At 28.9% G+C, this 26,643-nt stretch overlaps 1 protein-coding gene across 1 annotated transcript; it reads right to left on the bottom strand.

Annotated features, from left to right (window-relative positions):
* Positions 1-162: 162 nt before the first annotated feature.
* LOC119613443 (ecdysone receptor-like) lies at positions 163-18,743 on the bottom strand. Its single transcript, XM_037969457.1, has 2 exons — positions 17,675-18,743; positions 163-1,138 (listed from the first exon to the last, which is right to left on the bottom strand). The coding sequence occupies exon 2, from the start codon at positions 1,029-1,031 to the stop codon at positions 216-218; it is 816 nt and encodes a 271-aa protein (XP_037825385.1). The 5' UTR covers positions 1,032-1,138; positions 17,675-18,743; the 3' UTR covers positions 163-215.
* Positions 18,744-26,643: the final 7,900 nt, after the last annotated feature.

Below are 26,643 nucleotides of genomic sequence, written 5' to 3'. Positions count from 1 at the left end.
ACTAGAACTGAACTAGAACTGAACTAGAACTGAACTAAAACAGAACTTGAATAGAACTAAGACCGAACTAGAACTGAGCTAAACTAAAGTGATCTAGCTGATCCACAATAGGTTTGATTGAAACAGACGTAATAATGCTCAATATTCAATACTGATATTTAGATACAGAAATACTCCTCCAATTTCCTTAAAACTAATAACTATTTCCAAATTCGTCACTTTAACTCACCTGATGATATGGAATTAGCTGATTCAGATCTGGGTGTATGATGCATCATACTACTGTTATTCATATGATGATGGTGATGATGATTTAATCCATTACTGATGATACTGTGTATGCCAATATTGGCATGAATAACCTGGCCATTTTGAGAGGCCTGTAACGAGTTTAACTGTTGGGCATTGCTAACGATATTGGGACCATTAATATTAACCGATAAGCCGCCACCACCCATACCCAAGTGGCCATTTGTGTGGTGCGAACTGCTATTACTGTGGTTACTGTTGCTGTTGTGGTGTAAATGGTTGTGACTGTGATTGTGATTATTCACTTGACTGCCACCACCACCACCGCCCAGGCCATTGAGTGAGGTCATGCCGGGTACAATGCCGCCACCACTACCTCCTCCTCCTCCTCCACCACCACCACTGTTATTTGTGTTGCCCGATAAATTTGTATTCATGGAATTACCATTTTGATAATTTTGATTTTGATTATTCAAGGAGGCATTATTGGAATTGGGTAAAGCTGACAGAGGTATTATGGTAGTTTGGGCCGGTAATGATGAAGTGCAGCCCTGCAGCGAGGTAATAACACTATGCTGATGACTGTTATTGTATGAAGCTGAATCGTTACACAGCCACATTTCCTGATCACCATAAACGGGTGAATCCAACGACGAGGGAGACATATTTATATCCGATGACAAGACCAGACCATTTGAGGAGGAGGTTACTTCTGAGGAGGATTCTTCTAACATTTTTAAAGCGGCAAAACCGCCATTGTTAGACCAACGTCGTTTCATCATTTGGAAACAGGTTTTGGAGAGAAATTTTTTGTTTTATACTTTTTTTTCTTGGAAAAGTATAAAAGCGTTTTGTGGGGGATTTGGGAGTTGATGTACAAAAAAAAGTGCTAAAGGGAAAATGAGGATTTTTAGTTATTTTTGGAAGATTTTTTTGGCATAATTTTAAGGCCACAATTTACTTGTTTTTGCGTTTTGATTTTAAGTTAAATTAGTTGTTTTTAAGAACTTTTGTTAACAAAAATTCCATAGTTTGTTGTTGAAAAATGAAGAGTTTCATAATGATGATTAAGCAAAGTTTTTTTATTATTATTATTTTGTGTTCATTTTCGTATAAATAAAAGTTTTTTTTTAACAATAAGAATCTATATAAGTTTAAACCGGTCTTAAAAACAAAACAGGTTAATGTTTAATTTGGTATCACAGAAAAAAACAGTCAAGACATACAAAAAAAAAAAAAATCAACAAAAATATATGAAAATATAAAAAAAAAACAATTTATTCAAAGCGTGATTTCTGAGACTCAAATTCTTTGTGCGCGACTTTAAACTGAAATACTCAAATAACAAAAAACACACACTTATGAAAACAACCTCTAAAAAAGCGCTTAACAAGCCAAGTTAACAGACACTCAGGTTGATAGAAGAACTTGGTAGAGAAGAAGAAAAAAAACCCAGTCAAAAGTTAATTATATTTTTCAAAAGCAGACAAAAACGAATTGGTTTTTTACACTACAAATGGATTTTTTTCACTTTTAAACATGTTTTAGAATGTGTTTTAAGTTTAAATATTAAAAATAGTTTAGTTCTTTAGATTCTTATCTAAATTTTGCAAACAAAAGCTAAAAATCGCTAGATTGGTTTATTTAAGTATAAAGCTGACATCCCTGTTTTTCTCACAGAGTTGTATATTTTCCAAAAATGTAAACAATGAAAGAGAGGAGAGATAACACAAATTTCTTTCCCAAATATTTTTTTACATTGGAGGTGCCTGACTTTGCCTTACTATAGTTCACCTTGTACGCCACCTATGTAGCTGAAATTCATATTTTCTGAAAGCTTAACACCTCCTCTACAACCTTTATCTTAATTGCATTGCAATTGGAACTATAGTTTAGGAAATATATAAACAGTTGTAAAATGTGCCGAAACTGCTAAAAAAAATTTAGTACTAGAGGCAATCCACTTTCAAAGACTGTAACTCTCTCTGTATACTAACTAATACATTAAAAGTTATGTTTTCTGAAAGCTTAAGTCCTCATCTAAGATTCGTACCTAAATTTTTTGGCACTACAACCAATAGTTTAGAAAATCTGCTAACATTTATAAAAGTAAGAAAAAAGTAGTTAAAATTTAAGATCATCATTAAAAGCTTCAACTTTATTGCAAACAGGCAGGGGAAAGTTTAATTTAACGAAAGCTTAGGTCCATCCCTATGATCTAGAGATACAATTCTTAATTTATCCATCGAAAACTATAGCAATTTTGGGCATTTTTGTTAAACTACAATATGAAAAGTATGTAGTTTTTTACACTTGAAGTGTTGAACTTTGTATGGCTAAAGCTTTTACTGAACGTCAAATTGATAAATAAAAGTTAACTTTTCTGAAAGCTAAAGAACTCTAGAATGTTAACAAACATTATTTATTAATCGGGTTAATAATTCAAAAAATCGAACGATAGTTGTAAAAGTTTCAAACAAGTGTTTTATATTATTTTTCTTTTTTGAGAAAGTCATGTTTGACAACCTGTAGCTCTCCTAATATTTAAACAGGGTGACTCAAAGTAATATATTTATAAAGCTTAGGTCCTGCTGTATGTTTTCTATTAACATTATTTTGCTATTAAACTAATAGTTTAGAAAATCTATGTAATTTTAAAATTATTCCAAAAAAATTTGTTTATATTTGAGAGGCTCATGTTTGACTTGCTGTAGTTCACTTTGTATTTCAACGGGGTGACTCAGAGTGGAATTTTCTGAAAGCTTAGGTCCTTTTCTATAATGTTTGCTAACATTATTTAGCCTTTGAACTAAAAATTTTAAAAAAGTTGGTAAATGTTTGTAAAAGTTACAAAAATGTTTTTTATTTTTGAGATTTACATGTTTGATGTCCTATAAATTAATTTATATATAAACAGGGTGACTCCAAGTTAAATTTTCTGAAAGCTACAGACCTCCTCTATTATTTTCACTAACATTGTTTAACAATCGTTTGAATATTCTACAAAATATGTACATTGTAGTTAAAATTTAAAACAATGTTTTTAATTTTAGCGATTTTTGAGTTTGACACCCTGTAGCTCATCGTTTATTTCAACAGGTTGACTCAAAGTTTAATTTTCTTAAAGCTTAAGACCTTCTCTATGATTTTCAACGACATTGTGTGGCAATTGGTCCAATATTATAGAAAATCTTCGTACATTTATAAGTGCTATAAAAGAGGTTCCCATATTTGAGTTGCTCTTATTAGACGCCCTGTGTCTCACGCTGTATTTGAACAGGGTGACTCAAACATACATTTTTTAAAAGCTTGATACCTTCTCTATGATTACCACCTACATTGTCTGTTAATCCAAGTCCAATATTTTAAAAAATATCCATACATTTATAAAATTTATCAAAAGCGGCGCTCATGTTTGACATGCTGCAAATCACCCTGTAGTTGGACATGTTGAAACAATTTTTAATTTTCTGAAAACTCAAGACCTTCTCTATGATTTCCAACTACATTGTCCGGTAATCGGTCCTATATTATAGAAAAGCTCTGTACATTTATAAAATTTATGAAAGATATTTACATATTTGAGGTGCGCATGTTTGACACCCTATAGAAAACCTTGTATTTGGACAGGGTGAAAAAAATATTGATTTTCTGAAAGCTTAAGAGCTTGTCTATGATTTCCACCAACATTGTCCGGCAATCGATCCAATATTTTAGAAAATCTATATTAATTTTAGAAAAGTTATAAAAGAAGTTTTAATATTCAAAGTGCTCATGTTTGACAGCCTGTAGCTCATGCTGTATCAGAACAGGGTGACTCAAACATACATTTTCAGAAAGCTTAAGTCCTCTTCTCTCCAATAGTGTTTTCTAAACAGACTAATAATTTGGTTACATTACCATGTTTATATAGTAAAAAAACCTAGTCAAAATTTCAAAACACCTGTATAGAGGGGAAAAAACACACTGAGAGAAAATGTTCTTTAAAAACTCTCAATTAAAAACTAATTTTCTATTATTATAAAGTTAACAGGAAATTGTCTAAACCTAGTTTAACAAATTCTAAGTGTAAATCGTAAAAAGACACATAATTTCACACAATAATTAAAAAATACAAAAAAAAAGCGAAAGACAGACAGTTTGTCAGTCGAAAGCAAAAGGGCGGAAGAAGAGATTGATGGAATGAATAAAAAGCCAACAACAATGACAACAATAATATTAGAAAGACATACTTATGTACATATAGAACATAAATACAACACTGTTTTTAATAATGGCTTCAACGAAAGAAGAACAAGAATAAGAAACTGAAAATAAAACAACAAAATTATGAATAACTATAATAAAAAAAACACAACATTACTAATACAACATACTATATCACACATACATACATATGTACATACAAACATTGTTGTATTTATTAAGTACATTGCTCATACTTATACGTAAATTATATGACAATTCCTCTATGATGGTCATTAACGATGACAGACAGACATCGCATTATTATAATTGACTCTACACAACGTTAAAACGACAGGCGACAAAGAAAAACAAAATTATTTTTTTACTCAACCAACCAAAAAATTCAGAAAAATTGTAAATAATTTTACTACTTGTTCATAATAGTATGAAAAAAAGATAAATAAAAAAAATACCTTATTAATACATATGATTATGTTATTTAGAATGAAAATTACAAAAACAAAATTCTATAATAAAATACAATCTGTTCTCAAACAAGTTTTTCAGGCGGCAAATCACGTCACGTCAGGTTGCGTTCTACTCTTTAACATTAACAGCAGAAAAAAAACAGAATTTTTTTTTCGTAGACTTGTTTAGTCAAAAAGAAAATAACAGCAGCAGCAACAACAACAACAAAAACAACATTATTAACCAATAATAACAATAATAAAGGCTATAATTGTATAGAAAAAAAACCAAGTAAGCAACAATAAATTAAGCTAAAACAACTTTAGAATATACTAAAGTACAGTGGGTAAGATAAGTTCTAAAATATAGCAGGGATTGCAAGACCATATATAGAAAAATCTTAGAGAAGATTTTAAGCTTTCAGAATATTACACTTTTAGCCCTCCTAGACCTCATACAGTATGAGCTAGAGGGCATCAAACATGTTTTATCACAAAAATATGTTAGCAAATTTAAGAATTTTTCAATTTTACAAAGATAGCAGCAGATCTTATAAACAATAAGTCCTATTAGAAAATAATATAGATAAAAGTCATAGTGGAGGGGCTAAGCTTTTCAAAAAGTTATGTTTCAAACATCTAGTTGCAATACAAGCTGTCATACAAGCTTTCAAACATCAGCACTTTGAGAAAAAATTTCAGCTTTTACTTATTTCTACAAATTTCAATAGATGTAGATCATAATCATAGAGGAGGACCTAAGCTTTTCAGAAACTTAAGTTTCAAACATCTAGTTGCAATACCCGCTGTCATACAAGATTTCAAACTTGACTACCTTAAAAAAAATGAAAATTTTTCAGCTTTTACAAATTTTAAACAATTTTCTAAACTATTGATCCAACTAGAAAGTAATGTAGATGAAAATCATAGAGGAGGACCTAAGCTTTTTAAAAAGCTATGTTTCAAACATTTAGTTGCACCACAAGCTGTCAGACAAGCTTTCAAACTTGACCACATTGAGAAAAAAATAAAAATTTTCAGCTTTTACAACATTTTCCAAATTTTAAACAAATTTTCTAAACTATTAATCCAACTAGAAAGAAGTGTGGATCAAAATCATAGAGAAGGACCTAAACTTTCAGAAAAGTTAAGTTTCAAACATCTAGTTGCACTACAAGCTTTCAAACACGACCAACTTGAGAAAAAAATAAAAATGTTTCAGTTTTTAGTAAATTTTACAAATTTCAATAGATTTTCAAAATTATTAGTCCAACTAGAAAGTAATGTAGATAAAAATCATAGAGTAGGACCTAAACTTCTCGAAAAGTTAAGTTATAAACATCTAACTGCCATACAAGCTATCAAACGGGCTTTCAAACATGACCATCTTGAGGCAAAATATTTAACATTTTTCAGCTTATTTAAAATTTTAAAAATTTCAATAGATTTTCTAAACTATTAGTCCAAATAGAACATAATGTTAAAGAAAATCATAGAGGAGGACTTAAGCTTTCTGATAATGAAACTTTCATCCATATTGCTAGACTACAGCTTGAGTTATAAACCAACAATCATGACTATCTTCGAAAGGAAAAATATAACAAATAAGTTAGTTTTATAATTGTAAATAGAATTTCTGAATCTGAAGCGATTTTAAAACAATATAAATTAGCCAAAGAGGGGGACCTAAGCTTTCAGAAAAGTTCATGTTCGACCATTTAGTTGGAATACAAAGTAAGCTACCGGCTATCAAACTTGAGTACCTTTACACTTTTTTTTTAAGTTTTTCTCATTATAATTACTTTTTGTTAATTAAAGTCCCACTGTACCTTGTTTTAACTAAATTTATATATTTTTGTATTTATTTGCATGTGTTCATTTGTTGTATACAAAGTTGTTAAATTAATTTAACATTTTTTTTTTTTTGAAAAGTTAAAAATATGTAATAAAAACACGTTAAAGCCAGTTTTAAAATAAAATCTTTTTTAAGTAGTTGAACTTAGAGTGCAAAAGTGTTGAGAGTTTAAATTCCATTTTTCATTTTGGTTGAAACAATAAAAACAACAAAAATATCAATCATAACTTTTAATTGTTACTTTACCGAGAGTTTAAAATACAAGTTCCAGATTTTAACAAAGGGGGCGAACAAAAGTCAATAAATTTTTCTTAAAAGAAAAATTCTTTTATTTTTGATGTAATTAGAGTTTCTAAACTATGAGTCCGATTAAAAAACAATGTCAGTAAAAATTATACAGGAGGACCTAAGCTTTCAGAAAAGCTAAGTTCAAAACTTCTGCATGGAATGCGGGCGGAGCTATAAGCTATCAAACATGACCACATTGATAAAATGTAGGAAAATTTTCAGATTATTTGAATTTTATAAATCTCAACAGACTTTCTAAACTATTAGTCCAATTAAAAAACAGTGAGCGTAAAAATTGCAGAAAAGCACCTAAGCTTTCAGAAAATGTAAATTCCATACCTATACATGGAATGTGAGCTAAGCTACAGGCTATCAAACATGACCTCGTCTAAAATTTGGAACACATTTAAATTTTTTTTTAATTCTACAAATCTAATTACATTTTCTGAATTATTAGTCTGAATTAAAGACAATATAGATGAAAATCATAGAACAGGACTTAAGCTTTCAGAAAAGCTAAGTTCCAAACTTCTGCTTTGAATGCGGGCGGAGTTATAGGCTATCAAACATGACCGTCTTGTTAAAATTTGGGAGAAAATATAGATTTTTCTAATTTTACAAATTTGAACAGATTTACCACAGTATAAGTCTGATTAAAAATTAATGTAGGTGAAAATCATTGAGCAGGATCTAAGCTTTTAGAAAAGTTTAGTCTTAAAGTTGTAGTTGGAATACAACCTGATCTATAGGCTATCAAACATGACCATCTCGTTTTAATTTGGCCAACATTTTACGGATTTTTTAATTTTACAAATCTAATTAGATTTTCTGAACGATTAATCTGAATAAAAGACCATGTAGATGAAAATCATAGAGCAGGACTTAAGCTTTCAGAAAAGCTAAGTGCCGAACTTCTGCTTGGAATGGGGGCGGAGTTATAGGCTATCAAACATGACCACCTTGTTAAAATTTGGGAGAAAATATAGATTTTTCTAATTTTACAAATTTGAACAGATTTGCCAAAGTATAAGTCCGATTAAAAATTAATGTAGGTGAAAATCATTGAGCAGGACCTAAGCTTTTAGAAAAGTTTAGTCTTAAAGTTGTAGTTGGCATACAGCCTGATCTATAGGCTATCAAACATGACCATCACATTAAAATTTGGCAAACATTTTACGAATTTTTTAGTTTTACAAATCTGATTAGATTTTCTGAACGATTAGTCTGAATAAAAGACCATGTAGATGAAAATCATAGAGCAGGACTTAAGCTTTCAGGAAATCTAAGTTCCGAACTTCTGCATGGTATGCAGGCGGTGTTAAAGGCTATTAGATTTTTCTAATGTTAAAAATCTGAACAGATTTGTCAAAGTATAAGTCTGATTAAAAATTAATGTAGATGAAAATTATAGAGAAGAACCTATGCTTTTAGAAAAGTTTAGTCTTAAAGTTGTAGTTGGCATACAACCTGATCTATAGGCTATCAAACATGACCATCTCATTAAAATTTGACCAACATTTTACGAATTTTTTACTTTTACAAATCTGATTAGATTTTCTGAACGATTAGTCTGAATAAAAGATCATGTAGATGAAAATCATAGAGCAGGACTTAAGCTTTCAGGAAATCTAAGTTCCGAACTTCTGCATGGTATGCAGGCGGTGTTAAAGGCTATTAGATTTTTCTAATGTTAAAAATCTGAACAGATTTGTCAAAGTATAAGTCTGATTAAAAATTAATGTAGATGAAAATTATAGAGAAGAACCTATGCTTTTAGAAAAGTTTAGTCTTAAAGTTGTAGTTGGAATACAACCTGATCTATAGGCTATCAAACATGACCATCTCGTTTTAATTTGGGTAACATTTTATGAATTTTCTAATTTTACAAATCTAATTAGATTTTCTGAACGATTAGTCTGAATAAAAGACCATGTAGATGAAAATCATAGAGCAGGACTTAAGCTTTCAGAAAAGTTAAGTTGCAAAACTCTTTAGGGAATATAGGCGCAGTTAAAGGCTATCAAACATGATTTGCAACAATTTTTCAGTTTTTTCTTTCACTTTTTACAACTTAGAGATGTTTTTGTTGTTGTTTTAAGCCGCCTTGAACAAAAATTATTTTAATAAAATTTAAAAAATGTTTTAAATTATAAAAAATTTTAAAATAAATTCTATACATTCAAAGAGAAATATAAGACAGTGATTTATAAAATGGGCGAAAAAAAAGAAGCAAACAAAAAAATGGCGTAGTCTCATTGGTTTATATATACAGTAGTTTTTCGATTTAACGAACCTATATGTTGTCAGGCCTGTTCGTTAAATCGAAGAGTTCGTTATATGCAGTACTAACTCGAAAGTGTCTTTTGGGTACATAAATAATTAAAATTACATAAAATCTATTTTATAAAAATATGTTCCAGGAAATATAATTTCTTTAGACAATATTTTATAAGAATTTTATGAAAAACTAGCAATTTATATCACAATGTAAAAACAATAAAGGAATTTGAAAAAACTCAGTTTATTTCGTATAACTAATCTACGTTCTGGAAAAGCACTCGGACGACATAATTCTTAAAGAAGTTTAAACCCAATGGCTGGAACTGCGATGAATCTGAACCTGGCCTCAGAATTCCTTAGGAAATAAATTAATGTAAAGTTATTAAAGCGTTTCATTGTTTCACAGTTTCATTGTTTTCCTTCTTTGAGATATCTGAACCCAAAGTTTTTTAAAATATTGTTTCCTTTATTTCACAGCTATTCCTGTAAATATCCTTTTTCTAAAAGAAAAACTATTTATATTGTTTATTCTATAACATATCGTTTCTTTCAATTTCTTAGAATTGATTTTTATTGGAAAAAATTATGGTCACAGTGGGGACTTGTTAGTTTGGCGAAAAATAAAAGCGAAATGTTAAGGTATACGATTGGCAAAGTCTTTATTTTGAACACCAATTTCTATGATTTCAAATTCTGAGGCCAAATTCGGGTTGAGCACGAGCTTCTAGAAAAGTATACTTTAGCCTCTCTAAACATTTTTTGTTCCGATTTTCTAATTCGATCAACATAAGTTTTTGCGACATTAAGGATTGTAGATTTGATTATCTCATATTTTTGTATAAATCTTTAATAAAAAAATCTCAGATTATCTAGATTCTTCATTTTACTAAATTAGAAAAAATCAACTCTCGAAATCCATATTCAAAAGCAATGAAAAGTAATAACGTCGAAGCTTTTCTGACATGATTTTTAGTTATTTTTGTTAATTTAACTCTAATTTAAATTATTTTATTTATATTTGTTCGTTAAACTGAGTACAAAAAATATTTTTTGTTCGTTATGTAAGGTACTCAATGTAAAAATATTGATAGTTCGCTAAATGCGATGTTCGTAGAAACGAATGTTCGTTAAATCGGAAAACTACTGTATATGGGTTTGTTGATAGGTTTGTAATGCATATGAGAGTTGTATGTATGTATGGGTATATGTATGCATAAAAATCAAATAAAAAGAGCAAAAAAAAAATCAAATAAAAATACTAAAAAAACACAGCCACAACACACAGTTGAATGACATTATTTTTGTGTTTTCTTTATAATTTTTATATATGTATTTTGACATACCCAACAATAACAAACAAACAAACGTCATTTGCATTGAAAATTTTTTTTAATTATTTTTTATATTTTTTAATTTGTTAGTATTAGTGGCAATGTTAAAACATTAATAAGAATTTAATGAGATACACACAATTTTGGGTACTTTTCCCCCGTAAGTGTAGGCCCCTGCCCCCCTGTTTATAGCTTTCTTTGTCCTCAAACCTTATCTATAACACTGACCGACCTTGATTGTTAATTAAAATAAAAATGCACACTTTTTTTTGACAATTTATCTGTAAAAAACAAAAGTAATTGCAAAAAACAAAACGCAATTAAGCCGAAAAAAAAACAAACAACAACATTTTGCAATCTTCTCGGTGAAACATTAAAGTGACGCATTTTGAATCAAATATTGAGTGTTAAATGTTAACTGCAATAAAAACAATTTTTTTTAAGAATTTGTTGTTTTTTTTTTTTCTTTTGTTGATGACAAATCGCATTATTAAAAAAAACTACCTGAGCGCATAAAAATCCACCAAAAAACAACAACAACAAACCTAAAGTTGGGGTCATTGTCACCTGATGAGTTGTGGCGTTTGCAAGAGTAGTAGAAAAAAAAATCATTTTTATGTTTATGATCACAAACCACAAAAACAAAAATTCATGGTATTTGATTTGATTTGGCATTCAAAATACTAGATTAAATGCTAAAATGTTGTATTAAGGGTTAACCGGTTTAGACATGTATGGCTAAGAAATACATTAATTTTTTTTGGGTTAATTTAAATTATTTAAATAAATTTATTAACTTCAACTTTAAATAAACTTATAAAACAAGTAACCGTTAAATTTGTTTCCAAAAAATTAATTTAATTCCATCAAATTTTTCTTTCTAAACTAATTATTTATAGTTTTCCCTTAAAATATAAGCGATTATTCGAGTAATCGTTAAATTTTTAACAAGTAACCGTTTAATTTTGATTAGAAAACTAATTAAAATGTTTTGAATTCTCTTTATATAACAAATCCTTATAAAATAACTCCATTTTTTCAAGAAATCTTAAAGTGGTTACTCGGTTACTCAAGAATATTTTAAGAAAATATTTACAGATTTAAGTGTTTTGCTAATAATTATCCATTTAAAGTAACTAAACACCACTTTTCGTTAATTTTACATCAAAAATATTAAACGATTACTTAAGTAATCGTTAAATTTTTAACCAGTAACCGTTTATTTTTTTATTGGAAAACTTATAAAAATGCTCTAAATTCTCTTTTTATAAGAGATCCTAATAAAACTAACCATTTGTTCACAAATTTTAAAGTGGTTACTCGGTTACTCAAGAATATTTTAAGAAAAAATTAACTAATTTAAGTGTTTTCGAGTTAATTGTCCATTTAAAGTATTTAAAACTCAATTTTATTTCATTTTCCCCCAAAAAATGATCGGTTACTCAAGTAATCGCGCTGGAAAACTTATAAAAATGTTCTAATTTCTCTTTTCATAAAAAATCCTAATAAAACTAATCATTTCTTTCACAAATTTTAAAGTGGTTACTCGGTTACTTTATAATATTTTAAGGAAAATTTGACTTATTTAAGTTTTTTTTTTCAATTTTAATCCATTTAAAGTGATTTAAGACGAATTTTCTTTAATTTTCAACAAAAAAAATGTATCGGTTACTCAAGTAATCGCTAAATTTTTAACAAGTAACCGTTTATTTTTTAGTTAAAAACTATTTAAAATGTTCTAATTCATCTTTTTATAAGAAATCCTAATAAAATTAACCATTTCTTTCACAAATTTTAAAGTGGTTACTCGGTTACTTTAAAATATTTTAAGTAAAATTTGCCTTATTTAAGTTTTTTCCAAATTTTAATGCCTTTAAAGTGTTTAAAACCCAATGTTCTTTAATTTCCCGCCAAAAACTGAATCAGTTACTTAAGTAATCGTTTAATTTCTAACAAGTAACCGTTTATTATTGATTAGAAAACTTATAGAAATGTTAAAATATCTCTATCTACAAGAAATATATAAAAAATTAACAATTTTTCTCAAGAAATCTTAAAGTGGTTACTCGGTTATTTGGTTACTTAATAATTTATTAGAAAAAAATTTACTCGTTTAAGTTTTTTTCCAAATTTTAATCCATATAAAATGTTTAAAATACACTTTTATTTAATTTTTCCCCAAAAATTAATCGGTTACTCAAGTAATCGTTAAATATATAACAAAAAACCGTTTATTTTTGTTTGAAAAATAAAAAAATCCTGACCAAATGTTACACTATGTTAATTCTTTAGTAAGAATTTAAAATTAATTATGTTTTCATGAAATCTGATAACGATTATTCGGTTACCCAATATTTTTTTCTTGTTTAAAAGTAACTAAAAACTAATGAGTATCCAAAAATGGGTTTAAAAGTCAATATTTGAACCCTATTTCATTAAAAAACTCTAAGTTTAGCAACTTTTTATAACGAGTAACGAGCAAATAATCGAGTAACCGTTGAATTTTCTATGAAAAATTTAGAAAAAATAGAAAGATTTTTCATATTTAAACTTAAATTTAGGTATATTGCTGTTATTTAATGTGTTCTAAGACTTAACAAAAACCGATTACTTAAGTAACCGTTTCGGTGTCTACACGATTTCTTTAAAAGTTTATACTTTATAAGTAAATTACATAAAAGTTTGATCATAAAAGTTATTTACACTAAAATAAAAGAGTTTTGCAGGATATAAGCAACGGTTACCCGTGTAAAAAATTAAGTAACCGTGGAGTTTTCTTAAAAAAAATGAAAAGAAATATAAAGATTTTTCATATTTTACTTTAAATAAAGTTAAAAAGCTGCTTTTTAATGTGTTTTAGCACTAAACATAAACCGATTACTTAAGTAACTATTTCGTTTTTTCAACGATTTCGCTAAAAATATATGCTTTTTAAGCTTATTATAGACTATTTAGAGCATTCCAAATACAATTGTGGAATTTTTAATGAAATAATGTACTGTTACCCGTTCAAATAATTGAGTAACCGTTAGTTTTTCTTTGAAAAAAAAATATCATAAAATTAAGTAATATTCTTTTTAGTTATAAATTGTAATATTTGCATTTATTTTAAATGCTTTAAGGTTAAAGCAATTACCGATTACTTAAGTAACCGTTTGGTTTTTTTAAGAGAAAATTATTAGATTTTTATAGAACTTTAATTATCACTTTCAGTTGACCACACTGAAACCGAATTCTTTTGATTTTATTGCCACCTAACGCATAAAAACTGCATTCCTTAAAGGTTGCCAATGTTGCTGCGTTAGCATGGGTGTGTTATTCATTTGAAGGAAGATTTGTGACCGGTTTAAAGGAAACACATTAAGTGATATTTTTTTATTATAAATTTATGTTTTTATTATAAGAAAACATGACTAATATGAGTTTAAAATGCATTTTTTTTACAACGAAGTCAAAATAAGGAAGACATTTAATAGGCGTTAAATGATAAGAAAATTCCGGACAGACAATCTGCTGGTAAACAAAAAAGGTGCGCCTTAAATTTACGAAAAAAGTAAAGAGTAATCTTTAATATTTAACAAGATTTATTTGTTTTAACGAATTGATATTTATTTGTAAATAAATATCCGTTAAAAAAGTGCCCATACCTGCCAATGAGTAACCTAGAAAGAGTAAGAAGATGTTCCCTAAAGTTGCCATATCACTAATTTAATTTACCAGACCATACCAGCTGTTCTATTACAATTTCTTTATTACGATTAATGTTGTTTTTAATTTTAAAAACAAATTTTGTTAAAAAACAATTAAAACGCCATTTTAAGTATTATATTATATTTGTTAACAATCAAAAACCTTATGCCCCGATAATCTGTATTCTCTACATGTCTCTTCATTTAATTGTCATTATTGTATTGACAATTAAACTGATTTAAAATAATAAATGTTTGAGGGTTAATTTCCAAGTGATTCATTGGGAAAATTGTTGATAAAATTTATACATATATTTTTTTTATAAATGTAGAGTGTTGATTTTAAAAAGGAGATTAAAAGGCAATTACAGTTACAAAATAAAAAACCGTTAAAACAATTAAAACTTCAAAAGAAAAGGTTTAAAGCTAAAGATCGTCGTTACTGAACACTTTTTATAGTCTAGTCTGAACTAAAGTCTTGCGTGTAGTCAAGAATAGAGAATTGAGTATAGTCTGGTCTATAGTGTAGACTATAGTCTGGTCTATAGCCTGGATTATATTCTTGCCTATAGCCTGGACTATATTCTTGCCTATAGCCTGGACTATAGTCTTGCCTATAGTCTGGACTATAGGCAAAAGCATTGTAAGTAGAAAGCATGGACCAGGGTGTAAGCTTTAAGAAAATTGAACTTTAAGCTTGCTAGTTGGAATATCAGCAATCAGACCAGCAGATCAAATTTTAGGTCTTAAAAAGACTTTCTAAACTATTTGTTGGAGTGAAAAACAATGTATGAAGAAATCAAGGACTAGGATTTAAGCTTTTAGAAAATCTAGTTTTTAAGTTGTTAGTTAGCATAGCGCTGGAGCTTTGGGGTTTTAAAGTAGAGTACCTCGAAAAAGTGTGAACAGTTATTAGGTTTTAGTAAAATGTTAATATTTTCTTTATCAGGCGTCGGATGAAAAAACTATGTATGAAGTAGTCATAGACCAAGACCTAGGCTTCCAGAAAAACTAGATTTTAAGTTGCTAGTTCGCATAGCGCTGGAGCTTTGAGGATTTAAAATAGAGTACCTCGAAAAAGAGTGAACAGTTATTAGGTTTTAATAAAATGATGAAATTTTCTTTATTAAGCGTCGGATGAAGAAAAAAACGTATGAAGTAGACATGGACCAGGATATAAGCTTTTAGAAAGTCTAGCTTTTAACATGCTAGTATGAATACTGGCTGAGCTTTATGATTTGAAAGTAGAGTACCTCGAAACAAAGATCTATCACTAAGGTTTTAGTACAGTGATAAGATCTTCTTAGATATACGTCGAATAAAAAAAACTATGTATGAAGTAGACATGGACCAGGATCTAAACTTTCACAAAATCTAGCTTTAAACATGCTAGTATGAATACTGGCTGAGCTTTATGATTTGAAAGTTGAGTACATCGAAAAAAAAAGATCTATCACTAAGGTTTTAGTACAGTGATCAGAGCTTCTTAGATATGCGTCGAATGAAAAAACTATATATGAAGAAGACATTAACCAGAACCTAAGCTTTTAGAAAATCTAACTTTTATCTTGCTAGTTACAATAGCTTTGGAGCTTTGAGAGTTTAAAGTAGAGTACCTCAAAAATGAGAGGTATCAATTACTAAGGTTTTAGTACAGCGATAAGAACTTCTTAGATAAGCGTCGAATGAAAAAGCTATGTATGAAGTAGTTATGGACCAAGACCCAAGCTTTTATAAAATCTAACTTTTATCTTGCTAATTTACATAGCATTGGAGCTTTGGGAGTTTTAAGTAGAGTACCTCGAAAAAGAGAGAGGTGTCACTAAAGTTTTAGTACAGTGATTCCGAGCTTCTTAGATATGCATCGGATGACAAATGTATGTATGAAGAAGTCGTGGATCAGGACCTAAGCTTTCTGTAAATCTAACTTTTATTTTGCTAGTTAGGACAAGGGCGGAGCTTTGGGAGTTTTAAGGTAGAAAACCTCTAAAAAGAGATGTTTTAGTACAGTGATAACATCTTCTTAGATAAGCGTCGGATTAAAAAGCTATGTATGAAGAAGTCATGGACCTGGACCTAAGCTTTCTGAAAAACTAACTTTTATCTCGCTAGTTACAATAGCTTTGGAGCTTTGAGAGTTTAAAGTAGAGTACCTCAAAAATAAGAGGTACTAATCACTAAGGTTTTAGTACAGCGATAAAAACTTCATAGATAAGCGTCGGATGAAAAAGCTATGTATGGAGAAGTCATGGGCCTGGACCTAAGCTTTCTGAAAATCTAACTTTTATCTTGCTAGTTACAATAGTGTTAAAGCTTTGGGAGTTTAAAGAAGAGTACCTCAAAAAAGAGAAGTACAAGTCACTAAGGTTTTAGTACAGTGATACGATCTTTTTAAATAAGTGTCGGATGAGAAAGCTATGTATGAATTAGTTATGGACCAAGACCTAAGCTTTTAGAAAATCTAGCTTTTAACATGCTAGTGTGAATATTAGCTGAGTTTTAGGGCTTAAAAGTACAGTACCTCGAAAAAAGATCTATTACTAAGGTTTTAGTACAGTGATTCCGAGCTTCTTAGATATACATCGCATGATAAAACTATGTATGAAAAGATGATGGACCAGGACCTAAGCTTTTAGAAAATCTAACTTTTAACTTGCTAGTTAGCTTAGCGTTAAAGCTTTTGGGGGTGTTAAACTATAAAAGTTGTGAATTTTATTAAGTTTTAAAAGAATCGTAACATTTTGCCATAAAATTTTATTACAACGTTGCCAGACTGTGATTAATTTTACAAATTTTGATTGATTTAGAAAATTTAGCTCTTAACATGCTAGTGTGAATATTAGCTGAGTTTTAAGGCTTAAAAGTACAGTACCTCGAGAAAAAAAGATCTATTACTAAGGTTTTAGTACAGTGATTCCGAGCTTCTTAGATATACATCGCATGATAAAACTATGTATGAAAAGATGATGGACCAGGACCTAAGCTTTCTGAAAATCTAACTTTTAACATACTAGTTAGCTTAGCGTTAAAGCTTTTGGGGGTTTTAAACATTGATAGGTGTGCATTTTATTAAGTTTTAAAAGATTCGTGACATTTTGCCATAAAATTTTATGACAACGTTGCCAGACTGTGATTAATTTTACAAATTTTGATTGATTTAAGAAATTTTTGAAAAACTTAAAAGCTTTTCTATAAAATTTTGTAGTGAATTCTATAGATATTAAACTATTTTTTTAAATTTGTATAAAACTTTGCTTAAGTGTCATTTTTTAAGAAATTGTGGCTTTAAAATTTATGTTTTTTTTTATAAATTTTACAAATATTCACCTTTTTTTGGGAGGTTTGTTGCAGAAGAGAGAAATTAACAAAAACTGGTATGTTTATTAATTAATTTCTTTTAAGAAGTTTTTGTTTTTTGTAATAATCCATTTGACAGGTAGTTTTTTGAAGTAGTAAGAACAGGGGTTGTTGTTGTTGGTTAAATAATCCAATTTGTTTTTTTTTTTTTTTGTATATTTGTATCACAATTTGTTAAGCAGGTCAACCGTTTACAGCAAAAATTATAAATAATTTGGTAAAAGAAAAACAGCAACAAGTTAAAGGTTTCAAATTAAAAAGATTTTTGCTCTTTTTTGTAATTTAAGGTAATTTTCAGGAGATTTTTTTGCACTTTTTTATCTGGTTTTTTGGTCTGTGTTTTTTGTTGTTTTTTTTTTGTTATATGCCAGCAGACGCATAAATTTAAAAACCCAGACTATGAATGATTCCTGCAGGATTTGTTTTTGTATTTTAATACTTTATTAGACACACACACACATACAGGCACATTTGTTGTTTTCATTACTTATAGATAATAATGATGTTAGACTAAACGTCATTTAGGTTGGAGGAAAGACAAAAAAAACCCAAAATATAACAACAATTTGAAAAGCTGTAAACAAAGGCCCGAAGTTGTCTGAATTTCAGACTTCTTTGAAAACACGCACGTATTTTTGTTCTTCTTCTTTCCACTGTTTTGTTTACACACACTCACACACGCACTGTTAACGAAGAAAAATACACGAACATGTTTTTTTTGTTTGTTTCTTTCTTTTCTTTTGGAAATTGTCTGCACGAAGTTGTTAAAACGAAGTTATTATTCCGATTGTTATGGTTGTTGTTGTTTTTATTTAGAAAAAGGATGTGGGTATGTGATAGACATGTTGTTGTTGTTGTTGTAGTTGCAGTTGTTTTTGTTCTAAATGTTGTAAAGTGGCAGCGACGTAGCTGCCTGCTGCGTTTGTTTAATTAGAATAGTTTTTCCACTATTTTTCTTTAAAAATTTTTAGAATTTTTTAAAAATTTTTCAAAATTTTTTAAAATTTTTTCTTTAAAAAAAAAACAAAACTTGTTAGAAATTTTGTTAGAAATTTAAATTTTCTTTTATTTTTTATTTAACAAACTCTAGTTTTATTAATTTTTTTAAACTTTTTTCTTAAAAATTTTTCTTTAAAAATATTTTTGTTTTATTTATTTATTTAATTTTTGTATTAACTTTTATATTTAACATCTTTATAATAATTAAAACAGCACGTTTTTTTATGTATTATTTTTTTAATTAAAAAAACTTTTTTTCAAAATTAAAATTTCTTAACACGTCTTTTTAAACATTTTTTTTGTTTTATTTTTATTTAAATTCTTAAAATTTGCTTTCTTTTCTTAATAAAATACAAATACAAAAAAAAAAAACTTTAACCATAATTTGAAATTAATTTGTCACGGAGCGTTTTTATTTTTGTTATTAGATTTCTTTTAGATTTTTTTTTTTTTTTCAAAATTTCGTATGTGTATGTTTTGTTTCTTCTTCTCACTACACTCCGTCGTCACTTTTATGTTTATTTTCTTATTTATTTCATTTTACTTAATTTATATGCGTTTTATGTGTGTTTTTTTTCTGTTTTTATTTTAAAACGTTTCACGTAAAGAAAGAAAGAAAATACTCCGCTAACGACGATGTCCAAACAAATACTAAATCAATGATTTGTCAGTCATTGCCAGAGTCGTGAACTCAGTTTTTTTTTTCTATAATATTTTTAATTCATTTGTATATGTAGTATATAGCAACAACTACCATAATACGAAGAAGCAAAAAAAAAGAAAAAAACAAAACGAATACCCAAAACAAAACACACAGATACTCTGAGTAAATACAAAAGCAAAAACAACTTCATTCATGCACTCACTTACTCATACACAAACACACACTCAAACAAAGAGCGTGAGCAGGGAATTAAAAGAGTCAGTGAGCTCTTAAGAAAGAGTAAAAGAATTAAAAGAAAACAGTAAAGATTAGAAAAATAGCACTTAGATGAGATTATCGGAGTTCCAGTACAGTTCTAGTTTAGTTCTAGTCTAGATCTAGTCTAGTTATAGACTAGTTCTAGTCTAGCTCTAGTCTAGTTCTAGTCTAGTTCTAGTCTAGCTCTAGTCTAGTTCTAGTCTAGTTTTAGTCTAGTTCTAGTCTAGCTCTAGTCTAATTCTGGTATAGTTCTAGTCTAGTTCTAGTCTAGTTCTAGTTTAGTTCTAGTCTAGTTCTAGTCTAGTTCTAGTCTAGTTCTAGTCTAATTCTAGTCTAGTTCTAGTCTAGTTCTAGTCTAGTTCTAGTCTAGTTCTAGACTAGTTCTAGTCTAGTTCTAGTCTAGTTCTAGTCTAGTTCTAGTCTAGTTCTAGTCTAGTTCTAGTCTAGTTCTAGTCTAGTTCTAGTCTAGTTCTAGTCTAGTTCTAGTCTAGTTAGCTCTAGTTTAGTTCTAGTCTAATTCTAGTTTAGCTCTAGTATATTTCTAGTCTCGTTCTAGTCTAGTTCTAAACTAGTTTTAGTCAAGTTCTAGTATAGTTCTTGCATAATTCTGGTAGAGTTCTAATCTAGTTCTACTCTGGTTCCGTTCTAGTTCTGTTCTAGTTCTATTCTAGTTCTGTTCTATTTCTGTTCTAGTTCTGTTCAAGTTCTGTTCTAGTTCTGTTCTAGTTCTGTTCTAGTTCTGTTCTAGTTCTGTTCTAGTTCTGTTCTAGTTCTGTTCTAGTTCTGTTCTAGTTCTGTTCTAGTTCTGTTCTAGTTCTGTTCTAGTTCTGTTCTAGTTCTGTTCTAGTTCTGTTCTAGTTCTGTTCTAGTTCTGTTCTAGTTCTGTTCTAGTTCTAGTTCTACTTCTAGTTCTGTTATAGTTCTGTTCTAGTTCTGTTCTAGTTCTGTTCTAGTTCTGTTCTAGTTCTGTTCTAGTTCTGTTCTAGTTCTGTTCTAGTTCTGTTCTAGTTCTGTTCTAGTTCTGTTCTAGTTCTGTTCTAGTTCTGTTCTAGTTCTGTTCTAGTTCTGTTCTAGTTCTGTTCTAGTTCTGTTCTAGTTCTGTTCTAGTTCTGTTCTAGTTCTGTTCTAGTTCTGTTCTAGTTCTGTTCTAGTTCTGTTCTAGTTCTGTTCTAGTTCTGTTCTCGTTCTGTTCTAGTTCTGTTCTAGTTCTGTTCTAGTTCTGTTCTAGTTCTGTTCTAGTTCTGTTCTTTCTGTTCAAGTTCTGTTCTAGTTCTGTTCTAGTTCTGTTCCAGTTCTGTTCTAGTTCTGTTCTAGTTCTGTTCTAGTTCTGTTCTAGTTCTGTTCTAGTTCTGTTCTAGTTCTGTTCTAGTTCTGTTCTAGTTCTGTTCTAGTTCTGTTCTAGTTCTGTTCTAGTTCAGTTCTAGTTCAGTTCCAGTTCAGTTCTAGTTCAGTTCTACTTCAGTTCTAGTTCAGTTCTAGTTCAGTCCTAGTTCAGTTCTAGTTCAGTTCTAGTTCAGTTCTAGTTCAGTTCTAGTTCAGTTCTAGTTCAGTTTTAGTTCAGTTCTAGTTCAGTTCTAGTTCAGTTCTAGTTCTAGTTCAGCTCTAGTTCAGTTCTACTTCAGTTCTACTTCAGTTCTAGTTCAGTTCTAGTTCAGTCCTAGTTCAGTTCTAGTTCAGTTCTAGTTCAGTTCTAGTTCAGTTCTAGTTCAGTTCTAGTTCAGTTCTAGTTCAGTTCTAGTTCAGTTCTAGTTCAGTTCTAGTTCAGTTCTAGTTCAGTTATAGTACAGTTCTAGTTCAGTTCTAGTTCAGTTCAGTTCTAGTTCAGTTCTAGTTCAGTTCTAGTTCAGTTCTATTTCAGTTCTAGTTCAGTTCTAGTTCAGTTCTAGAAATAATATGTCAATAATGATATTTTTTCGAAATACATAAACTTTTTAGAAGAAATTCCCAAAATGGGGAAATACACATTGAAACAGTAAACCCATAAAATTAATCTTTTTTTTAACGTAATTGAGAACTATTTTAAAATTTATATATAATGACTTACGTTTGACTTTTGATTGAACCAATTTACTTAATATTTAACAAGACTTACCTAAAAATAAAAGAAGAAAAAATTGTTTAATTAATGTTAAAACAGTTAAAATTTGAGAGGAGATAGATACTTTTTCTAAATATTTTTTCCAATATAAAAAGAGGTTATAGTTGTGCTATTGCTTTCCACTACCCTGTAATGTTTTAATATTAATTTATAAATACTCTTCTTTACTAAAAGTTAAAAGAAGAGAGTAAACATATCATCATACAAAATCACTCTCTCTTTAAATTTAGCATGACTAACCCACATACATTGAAACCTGCATACATTAAAAGTAGACACGACAATAAAATACAAAAAACCGACAAAAATGTATAAAGAAAATAAAGAAGAAGAACTTTAACAGCAGCAAAAACAACAAGTATAATAAAATAAACATGTTAAACAGAGTTGCCATACTTGAGGAATTATTAAAATTTTAACCTTTTGAAATTGAAAAGAAAAGAAGAAAAGTTCTAGTTCAGTTCTATTCTAAAGACTAGTCTGTAGTCTAGTCTATAGGCTAGTCTATAGTCTAGTCTATAGTCTAGTCTATAGTCTAGTCTATAGTCTAGTCTATAGTCAAGTCTATAGTCTAGTCTATAGTCTAGTCTATAGTCTTGTCTATAGTCTAGTCTATAGTCTTGTCTATAGTCTAGTCTATAGTCTAGTCTATAGTCTTAGTCTAGTCTATAGTCTAGTCTATAGTCTAGTCTATAGTCTAGTCTATAGTCTAGTCTATAGTCTAGTCTATAGTCTAGTCTATAGTATAGTCTATAGTCTAGTCTATAGTCTAGTCTATAGTCTAGTCTATAGTCTAGTATATAGTCCAGTCTAGTCTATAGTCCAGTCTAGTCTATAGTCCAGTCTAGTCTATAGTCCAGTCTAGTCTATAGTCCAGTCTAGTCTATAGTCCAGTCTAGTCTATAGTCCAGTCTAGTCTATAGTCCAGTCTAGTCTATAGTCCAGTCTAGTCTATAGTCCAGTCTAGTCTATAGTCTAGTCTATAGTCTAGTCTATAGTCTAGTCTATAGTCTAGTCTATAGTCTAGTATATAGTCTAGTCTATAGTCTAGTCTATAGTCTAGTCTATAGTCTAGGCTATAGTCTAGTCTAGTCTATAGTCTAGTCTATAGTCTAGTCTATAGTCTAGTCTATAGTCTAGTCTATAGTCTAGTCTATAGTCTAGTCTATAGTCTAGTCTAGAGTCTAGTCTATAGTCTAGTCTATAGTCTAGTCTATAGTCTAGTCTATAGTCTAGTCTATAGTCTAGTCTATAGTCTAGTCTATAGTCTAGTCTATAGTCTAGTCTATAGTCTAGTCTATAGTCTAGTCTATAGTCTAGTCTATAGTCTAGTCTATAGTCTAGTCTATAGTCTAGTCTATAGTCTAGTCTATAGTCTAGTCTATAGTCTAGTCTATAGTCTAGTCTATAGTCTAGTCTATAGTATAGTCTATAGTCTAGTCTATAGTCTAGTCTATAGTCTAGTCTATAGTCTAGTCTAGTCTATAGTCTAGTCTAGTCTATAGTCTAGTCTATAGTCTAGTCTATAGTCTAGTCTATAGTCTAGTCTATAGTCTAGTCTAGTCTATAGTCTAGTCTATAGTCTAGTCTATAGTCTAGTCTATAGTCTAGTCTATAGTCTAGTCTATAGTCTAGTATATAGTCCAGTCTAGTCTATAGTCCAGTCTAGTCAATAGTCTAGTCAATAGTCTAGTCTATGGTCTAGTCTATAGTCTAGTCTATAGTCTAGTCTATAGTCTAGTCTATAGTCTAGTCTATAGTCTAGTCTATAGACTAGTCTATAGTCTAGTCTATAGTCTAGTCTATAGTCTAGTCTATAGTCTAGTCTATAGTCTAAAATTTAAAAAAAATCTGGCAACTCTGAACTTAAGTTTGCCGGTGAGAGAGTGTTAAAAAATATGACATTGTCATTGAGTTAAATATTTGTTCAATTTCTTAAGTGTATCTGTGTGTAATTTTGTATCTAACAGATACAGAAAAAATTGTATATCTTTAACATTAAAGAGTAGAAAAAAAACGCTCTTTTTCTCACTCTTTTGATAAAAATCGCAGTGTTTTTTTTATAAACTTTGCTTTTATAATGAATGAAAAATACCGATGCAGTTTTTAGTTTTTATTCGGAATTTAAATTTTCATCTTTAGCTTTTTGTTATTGTTGTTTCAGATACTAAATATGTATAGGTTTTTTATTGATATTGACTAAAGAGTACAAGGTCTAAACATTAGAACATGTATTACCACTCTCCCTCTCATACTGAATAAAAAACATGAACATATAGGAAAATAATTGGAAAATTGTGGGGGGAAAACGAAAATTTCTAAAAAGCAAACTATGCAGAGAATGCAAGTGCAAAATATGTACATAAAAAGATACTAGATAGAAGTAAAATAATAGAAAATTGTTGAAAAAAACAAGAGTTCTTGCAAATTTTTATAGGAAATACCCAAAATTTCCTGTAGATGAAAAGTGGGGAAGTGTAGATTTAAGGTTTTGTAAAATTTTTTGGATTGCTATAGAATTTTAAACACATTACAATGAAAAAATTTAAAAATTCTTGAATTCCCAAATTGATTTCAAGAAATCCCTAATATACCCTTTAATGGAAAAAGAGTAAAATCACTATTTTGGAAGACTTTTGAAGAGTTTTAAAGTTGTTATCGGCACAAATTTAAAAAAAATCTTAAATTTCCTTAAGAAAATACCCAAAATTTCCTCTAAATAAAAAGTGGGGAAGTGTGTTTTTAAGGTTTTGTAAAAAATTTTTTAATTTCTATAGAATTTTAATAAGTATTCCAAGAAAATTTGTGAAAAATTTAGATTTTTTTTTTTGAATTCCTAAATTGATTTCAAGAAATCCACAAAATACCTTTTCGTAGAAAAAAAGAAAAAATGCTATTTGTAAGATTTATGAAGAGCTAAAAAGATGTTAACAGCACAAGTTTTATTAAATTCTCAAATTTCTTTAGGAAAATAGCCAAAATTTCCCGTAAATAAAATGTGGGGAAGTGTGTTTTTTAAGTTTTGTATAAAAATTTTGGATTTTTTATGAGAAAATATGTGAACAATCTTGATTTTTCAGAATTCCTAATTTTAATTCAAGAAATCCCCAAAATACCCTTTAGTATAAAATTAGGGAAAATGCAATTTGAAAGATTTCAGAAAAGTTATAATGTTGTTAACGGAACAAAAATTTATTAAATTCTTAAATCCCCTTAAAAAAATACCCAAAATATCCTCCAAATGCAAAGTGGGGAAGTGTATTTTAGGGTTCTGTAAATTTTTTTGGATTTATATGGTATTTTAAACACTTTTCAATGAAAAGATGTACAAATTCTTTAATTGTTTGAATTCCCAAATTGATTTTCCAAAATCCCCAAAATACCCTTTAGTGTAAAATGAGGGAAAATGCAATTCCAAAGATTTCAGAAGAGTTATAAAGTTGTTAGTAGTACAAATTTCATTAAATTCCTAAATTCCCTTCAGAAAATAACCAAAATATCCTCTAAATGAAAAGTGGGGAAGTGTATTTTTAGGAGTTTGTAAACAAATTTTGGATTCATATGGAGTTTTGACCCTATTTCAAAGAAAATATGTGAAAAATCTTAATTTCCCAGAATTCCTAAATCAATTTCAAGAAATCCCCAAAATATCCTTTAGAGAAAAATTATTGAAAAATTATTGTCTTTATCGTAATTTTTATTAAATTCGAAATTTCTTTAGGAAAATTCTCAAAATGTTCTCAACATAAAAAGTGGGGAAAATATTTTTTTGAAATTTTCTATAAAAAATCGTTCTAAAATCTGGCAACTTTAGCCACATACATTAAATAAATTCATTAAACAATTTCATTATGTCTGCAATACCTGTTAAAATAAGTGAAACTTTAAAAGACGAAAATGACAAAAAACTCGTTTATCAAGCAAGAAATTAATGATAATTTGCAACAATTGAATTACAATGAAATGAAAATAAGCCAGACAATAACCACAATACAACTTACTTGTCATTGGAGCAAGAAAACCAACAAATCATACAAAGAAAACAACACACTTAAACTATAAATGCAAAAAAAAGAAGAGAAAAAAATCACTACAAGACAACATTAAGAAAATCTACATAAATTTCAAAAAAACAACTAGAAAGAGAGAGAGCAAAAAATTACAAACATAAACTAAAACTTCATTGTCATTAGAAGCTAAAAGAAAACAAAAACAACAACAACAAATTTAAGCTTAGCTGAACAAGTTCAAGTGTATGAAAACATAAACAAATACATAAACTTGCAACATTGCACTCTGTTAGATAGAAGAAAAAAACACACACACATCTACAAACCAAACTAGAAAACACCCATTAGCATAATTACACTCTTTCTCTCTCGGTCTCAGAGGAAAATTTTTATGAAAAGCTTTAGTAAAAGCTGCAAATAAAGAAGAAAAACTACATAAAACTTGCACATGCATTTTAGTGAATAAAAACAGCTCAAACCGGCATTTTTTATTATAAATAATTGTTGTTGTTGTTATTCTGTTATTTACAGAAGAGAGTTTATCACTGTGCTCTCTGGGGTGATGTGGGGTAAATGTTATTAAAATGAGTGATAAAAAAGAGAATTTATGTTTTAAGGGATACTAAGCAAGATAGAAAGAAACTTTATAAATAAACATACAGATAAATTAAATTCCCAAAATTTGTTGAGAAATACCCAAAATACCCTTAAATTTAGAAAATTAACAAATCAGCTATACAGTTTTTAACTTGTTTGGAGGAGAAAACGGTGAAGAATCAAGTTTTAATTAAATTCCCAAAATGAATTTGAAAAATCACCAAAATGGGAAAATATTACTTTGAGGTAGACAATAGACTAGACTTGATTATAGACTATAGTACAGACTAGACCTTAGACTATACTATAGACT

Source organism: Lucilia sericata, unplaced genomic scaffold, assembly GCF_015586225.1.
Source record: "Lucilia sericata isolate MDLA Ls3-8-SP2 unplaced genomic scaffold, ASM1558622v1 Contig002123F_arrow, whole genome shotgun sequence".
In the NCBI taxonomy this organism is placed as follows: Eukaryota; Metazoa; Arthropoda; class Insecta; order Diptera; family Calliphoridae; genus Lucilia; species Lucilia sericata.
This window is presented reverse-complemented; position numbering and strand designations above follow the sequence as displayed.

Bases quoted from the DNA above. Each gene is read 5' to 3' on its own strand.
- LOC119613443 (XM_037969457.1), bottom strand. From the start codon at position 1,031: ATGATGAAACGACGTTGGTCTAACAATGGCGGTTTTGCCGCTTTAAAA.